This window comes from Squalius cephalus (assembly GCF_949319135.1).
Source record: "Squalius cephalus genome assembly, chromosome: 4".
Taxonomy (NCBI): domain Eukaryota; kingdom Metazoa; phylum Chordata; class Actinopteri; order Cypriniformes; family Leuciscidae; genus Squalius; species Squalius cephalus.
This window is the reverse complement of record NC_137125.1, coordinates 33,967,602-33,980,720: the sequence shown is the minus strand read 5'-3', so window position 1 is coordinate 33,980,720 and position 13,119 is coordinate 33,967,602. Positions and strand designations below refer to the sequence as shown.

At 38.1% G+C, this 13,119-nt stretch overlaps 1 protein-coding gene across 4 annotated transcripts in view; it reads left to right on the top strand.

Moving 5' to 3' along the window:
- Positions 1-13,119, top strand: part of LOC307157127 (protein phosphatase 1H-like) — a 94,566-nt gene that overhangs the window by 34,212 nt on the left and 47,235 nt on the right. For all 4 annotated transcript variants that reach the window (XM_079868905.1, XM_079868907.1, XM_079868904.1 and 1 more), the window contains 2 exons: positions 2,207-2,319; positions 2,480-2,564. In XM_079868905.1, the coding sequence (XP_079725031.1) occupies positions 2,207-2,319; positions 2,480-2,564 (198 nt within the window). The remainder of the gene's footprint in view (positions 1-2,206; positions 2,320-2,479; positions 2,565-13,119) is intronic.

Sequence of the window (13,119 nt, the reverse complement as noted above, 5' to 3'; positions counted from 1 at the left end):
GTGAAGTTACGTTTCTTGGTTTTCCTCTCTGTGTTTGCCATGATTTCGCAATCGATGAATATTAACTTGTGGGCGTTTCACGGACTATTTATGGACAACTATGGGCGTGACATGAAGCCGCAAAAGCTGCGCTACATTTAGAATTGATTGTGATTTATTAAGGGAAAACTGCGTAGGATGTGCGTGCGCACGGTTTTATAAATCTGAATATTTCTGTGCATACGCACATCCTATGTTTCATCCGTATGCCACTTCTGACGCAAATCCTATGCAAAGTTTTATAAATGAGTCCCCTGATGATGACCATGATCTCCTAGAGGAAGACTAGAGTTTCTTCGGGTCTAAATTAAGGCTTAAAGTAAACCTATCAGGAGGTTTTTATATATATATATATATAGTTCTAGTCTTCTTCCAGGAAATCAGCTTATTAAACTATGGACTAGACTGAGTCTGAGTCAAAAAATAAAATTACAACTTGCTCACTCATAAAATAAACAACTCACTAAACGACCTGATCATGTCCGAATCAAACTTGAACTTCAAATTACTTAATTTTTAATCGCTGAACACATGCTGATGTACTTCTGGCTAATGTAGTTCTAATGTAGTTGTCACAACAAATGTTTGTCAGTTCTTGTTTTGAGCCTTGTTTGTGAAGTTTTTCAGTTCCTGTCATTTTTGAGTTCCTGTTCCCTGTGTTTATTTCCTGTCTCAGTTTGTTTCCATAGTCATGGATTAGTTTCTTTATTAAATCATTATGTTCTTCTGTGTCTAGTTTAGTTGCTCATTTCTAATATATAGCCTGTGTTTCTGTTTCTTCGTTTGTCAGTTATAGTCTTTGTTTTTGCAAAGCTGTGACACTGTGTTTGTTTGACATCTCATTTTGATTTATTAAAACTTCTGCAAAAGATCCCCATTTCAGTTCTCCTTCTTCCCAACCTGCACAGTTACAGTAGTATGTACATTTTAAAAAAATACGAAATTTAATGTATCCTTTATTTTAGCAAGATAGTTTCATTAAGATTTAAAATTCCTGGCCGAAATGGCAGCACAAAAAGTTTCACATAATAACAAAAAATAATAATAATAACAAATACATAAAATACAACACAAAACAAACAATGCATAAATACAATTTTATCCAGCACTATATTGTGCTTTTGTGAAATGGTGTGCATTCACATGAGATGAAGACTGTATCAATTAGTGTGTGTGTGTGTGTGTGTGTGTGTGTGTGTGTGTGTGTGTGTGTGTGTGTGTGTGTGTGTGTGTGTGTGTTAAAATTATACATGGTGCAGGTCAAACCTCTCAGTGTATTTCACCATGCTGAAATTAAGTGATTGGCTGTGTTTAGCTAAACGTCGAAGAGAATTCTCACGCTCATTGTTTGCCACCACTGTAAATAGGCAACACTGTGCTTCTAGCGTATAAATACACTAGTAGCGTAGCATGGTTATGCAAAGAGTGAAAATTAGACAATGGAACATTCTTATTATCGTGCTTTACCAGCGACAACAGGAGAATCAGTACCTGTACTGTTGAATGTCTGAAGTCAGAAAGTCTGGCAAAGACAAAAAAGAAAGAAAGAACAAAGTAGAAAATGAGAGTAAACAGCGAGATGGTATACACAGTGACTGAGTATAAAGTGTAGACCTTACGTGTAGACTACTCGCTAAAACTCACTGGTTTAATTGTAACCATTGTACATTAAACTTTGAATTTCTTAACAGATTACCTCAATTTTTTACATTTTGCCAACTTATTCAGGTTTACAGTGTAGAGAACTGAACAATCTGGCATTTTATAACTGGCAACACCTGTAACCATGGCAAAAATCACTTTAAGGCTGATCTCAAGTGGCTTTTTGTTTTTATTAAGTAGCAGCAAAAAAAAAATATGGTAAAAGACAACACTATTCAAGAAATATTTTAATTTCCTGCTAATAATTACAATAATGATAATAAATATAATAACAATAAATAATTGTTGCGACATGTAATATTTCTCATTAGCCTAACTTTTTATTTTTGATACATAAAATGTATAGAAATCTGCTGATGTGTGGCCAAAGGTGTGCATACTGTATATTAGATATTTTTCAACGATTTTAAACATGGTTTATCCAAATACATTTAGTAACAGTTTATTTTATAGTTGCTTTTCTTTCTTTCATCTCCATGTCTCTATGCATTTGTGTTTATTTCAGGATGCCCAAATCGAGAGGGAAAAATCTATATACAACATCTCTGGTGGCTGCACTGTGCTTGTAGTTGTCTTCCTGCTGGGAAAGCTGTATGTTGGCAATGCTGGAGATAGCAGGTAATACATATTTGAGATATTTATACACATGTTTGTACAGGTTTGATAATTTCCATATATGTGTGTGTGTGTGTGTGTGTGTGTGTGTGTGTGTGTGTGTGTGTGTGTGTGTGTGTGTGTGTGTGTGTGTGTGTGTGTGTGTGTGTGTTTTACCCCTCAGAGCCATTATAATCAGAAATGGAGAGATAATTCCTATGTCCACAGAGTTCACCCCTGAGTCAGAGAGACAAAGACTTCAGTTCCTTGTAAGTTGCAATGTCATTCACTCTTCATCATTAATAATTTTATTAAGTGGGGAGGAAAAAGTACATCTCTAATAAACCTTTACAGAATGCTGATCTGATCCAATCTGAACTAAGAAAGTATGAAGTTATGTTTACCACTGGCTTTATTTTACTCATAAATTGAAAACCCCCACTATAAAACACCATTAGGAAAATCTCAAAGGAACCAGCAGTGTTCTGATGTCATGCCTGTCCCACTCTATGAAGTTTAAGTGCTTGGATTTACCACAGTTATAGCTGACAGGATAACTTGTGGTGTTTCGTGTAAATGAATTACGAATGAATGTACTGTTGTAAAGTTTTCTTTCATCGAAGCAGAGACCAGGAGACAGTTGGGATCGCGTTCAACGGAAGTTATTCTTTATTGAGAACTCCGCTGTACGTGGCTGCAGGAATCCAACATAATCTAAAGTATATAATTGTTCATGGTGTCTTATAGGCATTTTAGGAGGAGGGACTTTTGAAGGTGGAGACAAATTCAAACAAAGCATGTAAATGAGTAGGAACACACCCTACTCAGAGAGCGCTACCAGTTTCAATTGAATATGCGTAACTATTCAAATGCTGATATTGGCCAGGAACTACGGTTCCACGAGCCATCCCAGAGCCATTAAAGACAAATGGTGAAAGTCTCACTTAAAGCTAATCCAATCAGCATAAAACAAGTCTGGCAGAAACTGTTGATACCATTCTCCTAACTTAACCTTAAAATGCTAACTTCAATGTACTCAACTTTTCCTGTTGCAAACTAAATTAAACATTTAATAAAATTGTAATCCAACACTTCCCCCTTTGAGAGTTCTAATAACTCTCACAAAAATACAAATTTATACACTTAAAAGTTAATTCTTGTAACTTGTGTAAGTTACAGGCACATAGCATATGTTCATACTTGTAACTTGTGTAAGTTACAGGCACGTATAACTTATTCTGTGTTGTGTCCTTGATTTACATGAGTGTCATAGTTCTTCTCGAAACCATAACTGTTGACACCTGCGACGCAGGGTGTAAAATGTCATATAAACTACATGATTACACAGAAAACCATGTAGCATAAGAGTGGAAATCTGGAAAGTCCATGGCGCCTGAATAGCTGTGAAGTCTGTTTCCTGTAGAGTCCATTTCCCACGTAGAGTCGCTCTGATGACTCGTCCCTCATGAGGCTTGTTCATGGAAAACTGAGGTGATGCTTTACACCAGGTTTCCGCTTGCGAAGACATCAACACTTACCTGTAACACAAGAAAACAAAGAAACGGCAGACCAGCAGTATTCATGCATAGACTTCATTCTTCCATAAGTCATTTGATCGTATAGTGGTTTTACGTCTAAAACTTATCAAAGTAAACTTCTGGTGACCATATAGTTTTTACATATAACTATATTACAGAAAACATTGTGATCGTATAGTGTTTTTTCTTTTCCTAATCTTAATTGATTCGACACCTATGGACCAGTGAGGTAAGGATGGACTAAATGGGGAAAGGCCTATGAGGTAGTGTCTTCTAGAGCTGTAATCGGGCCTTAAAAGTTCGGCCCGAAAAGGCCCGAGCCCGACAGAGTTTTGCCCGAGCCCGACAAGTACATTTTGATTGACAGCTTTTTAAAAGCCCGAACCCGTTTACAGCCCGACTGTCCAAAAGGCCGTCTATCAGCAGTGATAAGAGTGTCGGAGAAAAGCGCGGACACGCGCTTCACACCGCGAGCCGGCACACGCACCACTCGGCGGAAAAGGGAGAGAAAGAAAAAAAGAGACTGCGCCGCACGCACACAGCAGCACCTTTGTCTTTCGTAAAAAAAAGAGTAATTTATACATTTTTTAACATCATTTATTCATGACTAACGGAGCTAGAGGCCACTTGGAAGTTGTAACAAAGAAATAAAATAAGTCCTTCAGAGACCAGCCTCCATTTCACCTCCTCAAGATCCATTTTCACGCTAATCTAAACACATCACCTGACCGCTCATTTACCACGCAACCCAAAGCGCGAGCCCGAGCCCGGCCCGAGCCCGTGTAAAATAATAGAAATTAAGACCGAACCCGACCGAACCCGACCAAACCCGTCGGGTCCCGTCGGGTTCGGGCAAAGATCTTCAGCTCTAGTGTCTTCACCCTGGGTTCACCCCCGAACGCCTGTTGCGTTCAGTTCTTCCCAGGGCACCTCACTTGTCCGTGTCCTATTCTGTCCCTGTGTTGTGTACACACTGTACAGTGTGTGAGAAAATTGGCACATTTCCATTCTCCAGTGAAACATCAGTCCTAGTAGACATCATTAACAGAGGATGGTGTCTGATTGTAATGTTTCTGTGGTATAACATTTAAGGCTGTGAGTCTTACGTAATGTCCCCCAAACAAAGGCTGAGACAGTCACTTTCCTTTTGTTCTATTAAACAAAAATAAGTCTTTCATCTTTGTTGTGAGTTACTGGGGAAATTAAGCACTCACAGCCTAAATGGTTAACACCGTATCAAGTTGCCCCACGAGTTTAACGAGGAGGGGAGGGGCTGCTTCAGAATATCAAGCAGGCTAAGCAGAAGCTGATTAACCTTGTTAACTTCTTTAAAGTTCTTTTTGTTTTTCCTACATTCTTTTCCAAAATGTCCGTGCTTGCCACAGTAAGAACAACTGGCTTCTCTAGGACATTTGCGTTTCTGTTTCTCTGAATTGACCTTAAAGGATGCTGCTGCAATTTTTACTCTTGCCTTGACATCAGAGTCTCTTTCCCAAGTAGCTAACCTGTCCAAGTTGTTTTGCAGGGTTCTATTTGACCATGTAAGATCTAAGAAAGGCAATGCATTTCTATGTTCTGACAAAAGACCATCGGACCATGCGCGAACTAGAGGACCATTATGACCTAACACCTTCTCTGGAGTGTCGGCAATTCCGCTGTAAATGGCAGCAGTCTGACAGAATCGTTCTGTGTACTCACAAACAGTCTCACCCTTCTTCTGTACACAATTGGTTATTTTTGACCAGTCCACGTTCGGTCCAACAATGTTCTTTAAAATTTTCAAAACACCTTCTCTCAAATCGCCTTTACTGACATGTTGCAGTTCGGAAGTAACAGCAGACTCAAAATTGTTGAATTCAGATTCAGTTAGAATTTGTGACATCAGCTGTGTAACTGCCGGCAACGACATGTCGTAAGATGCATTTTACTGAACAATGATCTCCTAAACTCAGAAAAAATTCTTTGCACTGATGGCAAACTTTCAGCAATTCTCTCAATGTCTTTAGGACCTAAAGATGTTTTGACAACAGTTTGTATTTGGACAACAGAAGAGTTGTGAGTAACACTTTCAGTTCCTTCTCCTAGATCCTAGATCTTCCTAGATCTTCTCCTAGCCCCACAAACCTGCACTGAATCTACAGGCTCATCAGTTACTGATTGGATGGCTACATCTGTTTCAAAGAAAGCTTTTAAGTCAGGATAATTGTTATCAGGCTGACTAACTTCTACCACATCAGTTTTTTCTGCATCTTTGTTGCGGTTTACTTTCTTAGTCACAGAAGATAATCTAGCACGGAGCTCTTTGATCTGTTTCTCTAGCTCTGAGTTGCGCTTAGACTGTTCTGTAGCTAGGGTTAAACCAAATTCTCTGTGACAACAGATAATGGCTTTCACATTGTTCTTGCGAATACTTTCTCCTAGTACCTTCTTACAATCTTCAATTGACCACACTTTGTCTGCATCAATGTCAAATTTCTTTGTTAAATTCAATCTGACTTTCTCAGTCACGATGGAGTCCATGTGCTCTGATAACAAAGACTTGAATTCCCTATCTGTCCTAAAAGGTGTAATTAGTCTAGTACTTTTCCTAAACATTTTGTGAATTTCTGTTACCACAAAAAAAAATAATAATTAAAACTTCTCTCTACTGTCTACAATAGAGGGTACACTTGTTAACACAGCTTAACTATTGTTAACTTTCCAAATTACCACACTTAACTTCCCTGCTGACAAGAACAGAGAATCAACAGAAATAACTAGCATGTAAAGCTAATTCTTCTCTGCCTAAAGCAAAGGATACCAACTATTAGCACTTGATGCTAACTTTCTCTAGCTTACAGATCAAGAGCATACACACAATATTAACATGTAACTGTTAATCTTCCCTGCCAACAACAGAGGATAAATTTCATCTCTAAAAGAAAAACTTTTTTAGAGGCTTATCTTTAGTTAACCAAACTCTACAGCTGTTTGTTAACTTCTTCTCTGAACGGCGCAGAGGAAAAAACACATTTGTACTGGTCTGCATTGGTTCTTTGAATGGAGTGAAACTCACCGAATCGTTGGTTGTACAGAAAAATTTCGTCTGGAACTCAGTCAGCTTTGTTGAGATCTTGAAGTTTCAAGATTCAGTCTGGAACTCAGTCAGGCATTCTTTGTCAGATCTTTTGTTGAGCTTGAAGTTTCAAGATTCAGTTCTTTGAACTTAAAATTCTTTGAGTTTCCTTCTTCTCCATCCGGGTCACAGGGCACCATCTGTTGTAAAGTTTTCTTTCATCGAAGCAGAGACCAGGAGACAGTTGGGATCGCGTTCAACGGAAGTTATTCTTTATTGAGAACTCCGCTGTACGTGGCTGCAGGAATCCAACATAATCTAAAGTATATAATTGTTCATGGTGTCTTATAGGCATTTTAGGAGGAGGGACTTTTGAAGGTGGAGACAAATTCAAACAAAGCATGTAAATGAGTAGGAACACACCCTACTCAGAGAGCGCTACCAGTTTCAATTGAATATGCGTAACTATTCAAATGCTGATATTAAGAGCCATTAAAGACAAATGGTGAAAGTCTCACCTAAAGCTAATCCAATCAGCATAAAACAGGTCTGGCAAAGGCCCCGTCCACACTACTGCGTTTTCGTTTAAAAACGGAGACCTTTTGCTACGTTTGCACCTCCCGTCCACACTAAAACGGCAAAAACGGAGACCCAAAACGGAGAAGTTTAGAAACGCTGCCGACCCGTTTTTCGTTTTGAATCTCCGGAGGGCGTTTTAGTGTGGACGGGTCAAAACGGAGGACTTTAGAAACGATGACGCAGAGGCTCACGCTCGGCTCTATGATTGGGTGTCATCAGTCATGGAGTACACAGGTAATATTCAGTACCAGTAAACTTCACCCGCTGGAACAGTTTCTTACAGTAAGAAGCTGCCGTGTCTCAGGCGCGGCTCGCGCGGTAAACGCGTGCATGCTATAAATAGAACCGACGCCTATTTTTCATGCGACACGCAAGTGTGTTGGAAGCGTTTCCAGGCAAAATAGATTAGGAAAAAATGTTTATATGTCATTTTGACACAAATACATATTAATAAATGACATTTTGATGTTTGAAAGCCTTTTTTTTACAGTCTATGTTTGAAAGTCTCTAGGTTTACACCGGCACGCGCATGCCCAGTGTTGGTGAATGGTCACGTGATCCGCGTTTTCAGTCGTTTTAATGTGGACGGAGATCAATTCTAATACGCAGCTAAAACGCTGGTGTGGACGGAGATCGTATTCGTTTTAATTCTCCGTTTCTAAACTAAAACGCAGTAGTGTGGACGGGGCCAGAAACTGTTGATACCATTCTCCTAACTTAACCTTAAAATGCTAACTTCAATGTACTCAACTTTTACTGTTGCAAACTAAATTAAACATTTAATAAAATTGTAATCCATCGTTGGTCGCACTGTCATTCTTATATTCGTCGTTCATCATTTTCAGTAAAGTTTGAATATCAAACATATCTGTAACAGACAAAGCAATAGTGACACTTGTGAAACTTGTGTGTTGAGACATTACTGTTGGATCCAATATAGTTGGCACTGAATCATCTTTTATTTTTTCAGTCTCTCTGAAAAGCCTACGTCGAATTGTGTTTTTTTTTTTTGTGTGTTTTTAACAAAATCTGCAGTAAAACAAACGACAGTGTCTTACTGATGCAATCTGGAACTCTGCTAAAAAAAGTTAATCCATGCTTAGGTCACAAGGAAGGCAATGCAAAGACTGTGCTTTCCATAACTTGTCACTGCAAAATGTCTATTAATCCTCAGAGGCATCTCTATCATTTTTGTTGCTTGAGTAATTCTATGTCTCTCTTGTATTTCTACTTCATGACATGCACAAATCAGTGCTAAAGAGGCAAAGATGTAAGTTTTTAGGTTTTTAGGTGTCAAGGTGTTGATCTTCTTCTCCAGAGGGGGTCTTTCATCCCACTATTACATCATATTGATGCAAAATCTGAAACAAGTCGTTTTGTGGTCTTGGTTTCAATAAAAGCTGTTTTTGGATTAATGAGGAAGTTTTGAGTTCTGAAACTTGAAGGATGACCTCTTGCAGTTGTGGCCCAATGGTTTGAGAGTTGGACTTGTAACCCGAAGGTCGTGGGTTCGAGTCTCAGTACCGGCAGGAAATGTAGGTGGGGGAAGTGTATGAACAGCGCACTCTTCCACTCTCATTACCCACAACTGAGGTGCCCTTGAGCAAGGAACCTAACACCCAATCTCTCCCAGGGCGCCAAAGCAAAAAATGGTTGCCCACTGCTCCAGGGTGTGTGTTCATGATGTGTGTGTTCAATACTAACTGCTGTGTGGGTGAAATGCAGAGCACAAATTTCGAGTATGGGACATCATACTTGGCTACATATCACTTCACATGTCTAAAAGAGCAAGGAAAATTAGATTTTTCTTAATTCATAACCCCTTTAAGCAGTTTTACGAAGAAGAGTTTTACAAACACCAATAAACAAGCCAAAGGTGACACTCTACATTACACCCCTTATTATTTATGAATTTTGTGCTATTATGTGCTGAATTATGGAGTCAATATAATGCCACATATGTTTGCAAAAGAATAAAGTATTGCAAAAAAAAAAAAAAGTTTTGCAAAATAAAAATATAGTATTGAGCAAAAAAAAGTTGTTTTGCAAACAAAAATAAAGAATTGCAAAATAAAAATAAAGTAGTGCAAAAATAAAGATATAATTAATTGAGATATACTCCTTTTATTCTGCGTTTCAGTGTGAGTTTGCGATACCATTTTGCATTTTCCCTTTGCGCTTCACTTTTCTGTGCATTTCACTTCATGTAACTGTTTCGACATGGGGGTGGAGTCAAGAAACTGGGGCGTGTTCAGCGACATGGTCATGCCTCCCTCCAAGTGACGTCATCAGCTTGAGACGCAGATCAGCACAGATAAATCCCAATGGTTGATAGACGTGCATTTGGATAGTTTCCTTGTACTTGTACCTTTTACTAGCATTAAAACATGCATGATTTTGTTTTGTTAACTAAATGTGTATTAAAGTCCCCCTGTAGTCAATAATTTTATCCCTTAAAACTCATCTTTGATCACCAAAATGACATATAAAATTTAAAAAAAAAATCATGTTAAAGAAATCATGCCTTAAAATAGCTTGAATATAACTCTATGGCTGCATTCCAGTTAGTTTTTTTATGCCCTTCCCTCACTAACTTCCCTCAGTCTCGTTCACTCAGCTGTACGTCATTGCTTACGCTGCACGAGTGTCCACTACTGGCGGAACCCTTGCAATGTGCTGAATTGGAACGTCCTAAGCCCTAGATCACTTTAATCCACTATGAAGTTGATATATGCAACATTCTATAGGTGTGTTTGGGTTGTTTTAAATAAACTTAAAAAAAAAAAAAATATATATATATATATATATCATAGAGTTGTTTGTGGTGGTGGTAAATTAAACGTGATATGCGTGATATATCACAATCGCATTGTATTGTGGTATATGGAGCTGCCTGAAGTGTACATATAAAGTAGATTCGCTCCCAGGGTCTGTCCATATATACTTCACTTGTCCACTTCACGAAGTGGAACACACTTCAAAATGGCGGCGGGGATTCCCCCAAGGGGAAGTGCTTAGGGAAGTTTGCGAGTGCGTGTCTAAAAGTGGAGTGGAACGCAGACACTACCCTTGCCTCATTTAGTATACGCGGAACTATAAATATGCAAATAGCCCCTCCTCCACTCACTTACACCAGCTCAGAGACTCGGAAACACCACCGATTTCAAACCGCGTCTTTTTTTCACTGCAGTTTTAAGGAGAAAATACTCAGCAATGGAGTTGACTTATGAATTTGTACATGGTTTGTCTTATAGCATATTGAAAACACCACATAGACATATAAACAACATTAAAAACTTGATTTTCACCACAGGGGGACTTTAAAAGCGTTTGCTTAAGTTATAGATCATTTTAAAGTGGTGTTTATTATTAGCCGTAGACAACTCGCTAACATGAACTGTTCTCTCAGTGTGCACACTTTTATAGCATTAAAATGTTTCGTTTTGTTAACTTAATTTATATTACAGCTTTGCTTAAGTTAAAGAAGTTAGAGATCAGTTAAAGTGGTGTTTATTGTTAGTCTTTGAGGGTACTTGCTAACTTGAACTGTTTGAAATAGCCAGCCTCTGCTGTTCTTTTCACTCAGTGTGAGTATGCACACTTTTATAGCATTAAAATGTTTATAGTTTCATTTTATTAACTAAATGTGTATTACCAGCGTTTGCTTAAAACCTGTTACACCGCAGGAGGATGCCGGCGCACTCTTTGTTTACATTAGTTCAAAGTTACTGTAAATGTATTTTAATAAAATTTTAATTTAAAATTTTAATATTTTAATTTTAAGTATTTTAATTAATTTTAATTATTATTATTTAATTAAATGTATTTAATGTAATTAACTTGAAAGACTATGCATCATTAAAAAGGTTTAAGACTCAAGACTCTAAGACCTGTATCAGTGTAACCAGTTGTGGTACTTCTTTATATGCAAACAAAAGATAAGGAATCCATCTATCCTAATCTCTGGTGTTGTTCTGATACCCTCCATTTTAATAGTTCTTTGTCTTTGTCTATTGATAGTCTTGGCGACTCAAGCTAAAGTGAGCAAGTTATTTTTGATACTAGTCTTTCATTTGGGTCTTTTGTTCAGAGTACAGTTAAATCATCCTTTTTTCACCTCAGAAACATAGCAAGATTGCGTCCTATACTAAATTTCTCAGTAGCTGAAAAGCTGGTAAATTCCTTTGTCGTCTCTAAGACAGATTACTATAACACCCTTTTAGCTGGAGTCTCTAAATCCACACTAAATAAACTGCAATATGTACTGAACTCGGCCGCTAGGGTATGTATCTATTACTCCAGTTTTGGAGTCCTTACAACTGGCTCCCAGTCAGATTCCGAGTTGATTTTAAAATTTTGATGCTGACATATACAGCATTGCATGGCTTGGCTCCACATTATTTATCTGAATTGTTCAATTCCTATACCCAAAATCCTAGACTGCCATCTTCATAATACAACTTGTTGGTTGTTCCTCATACATGCTTACGCTCTATGGGTGACAGGGCTTTATTTCATATGCTCCTGACCTTTGGAATTCTCTGCTTAGGGAAGCTCAGAACTATGACAATTTTATTATTTGAGCTTTGTATTTCTTATTTTGTCTACAGCACTTGGAGAAGTTGCTTTTAAAGGCGCTTTATAAAATAAAGTTTATTATTATTATTATTATTCATGCCCAATTGCTTGTACAGTGACTTCATCACATTAACTATGAAATTATCTCCTTGATCAGAGATAATTTCAAAAGATATGCCTACCCTTGAGATCAAATCAATTAATCATTTCACAATTTGTTTAACCTGGATGGAAAGAAATGGGCACACTTCAGGATATTGCGTAATCGCAAATTACCAGAGAAAATTGGTTACCTGAACTACTATTCACTAAGGCACCAATTATGTCCATACATATCCGATCAAAATGGGTACCAATGATAGCTAAAGGCTGTAGATAACTTCTGTCTGCTTTACGGACAGGAGCTACCATCTGGCACTCAGAACAGGTCTTACAATATTCTTGTACATCCTGATAAAATTAAGGCCAGTAGAATCGTTGACTAATTCGCTCATAAGTTTTCTGCTGACCTAAATGTCCTGACCAGGGTATAGTATGACCCAGATGTCAAATCATCTTATGAAGTTCACTAGGAACTACTAATCTGGGACTCTCTGTATTTGACACATACAAAAAGATTGTCTTTTAGGATGCACTGATCCCCACCAAATTGTGGCACACCCACAGGTTTACCATCTTCCTCACACAATTTTTGGAACAGAGGTTGTAAGGTAACATCTGACCTTTGCAATTCCCCCAAATTGTTTGGGACTTGCCATTGAGATTCCATCAGATCAAACACCAGGGAGACTTGGTAAGATATCCTGGGGATTATCTCATATCCCTATGTTTTTGTTTTTTTTGTTGTTTTTTTGCCTTCGTTGTCTTTTACTTTTTTAACCTTCCCCCCAGTTTCAAATAGGTCTGCATGGGCATTAGGAAAGGGTTGTAGACCTTGGGTCTGACATCGGATAACCAGTGCACAAGTTTTGGGCATTGCATTGACAAGCTCAGTTAAAAAAGGAAAATCATCACCTAACACCACATCATATGCCAGGTTGTCAATCACACACCCTCAGCAAATATGCCTGTTCA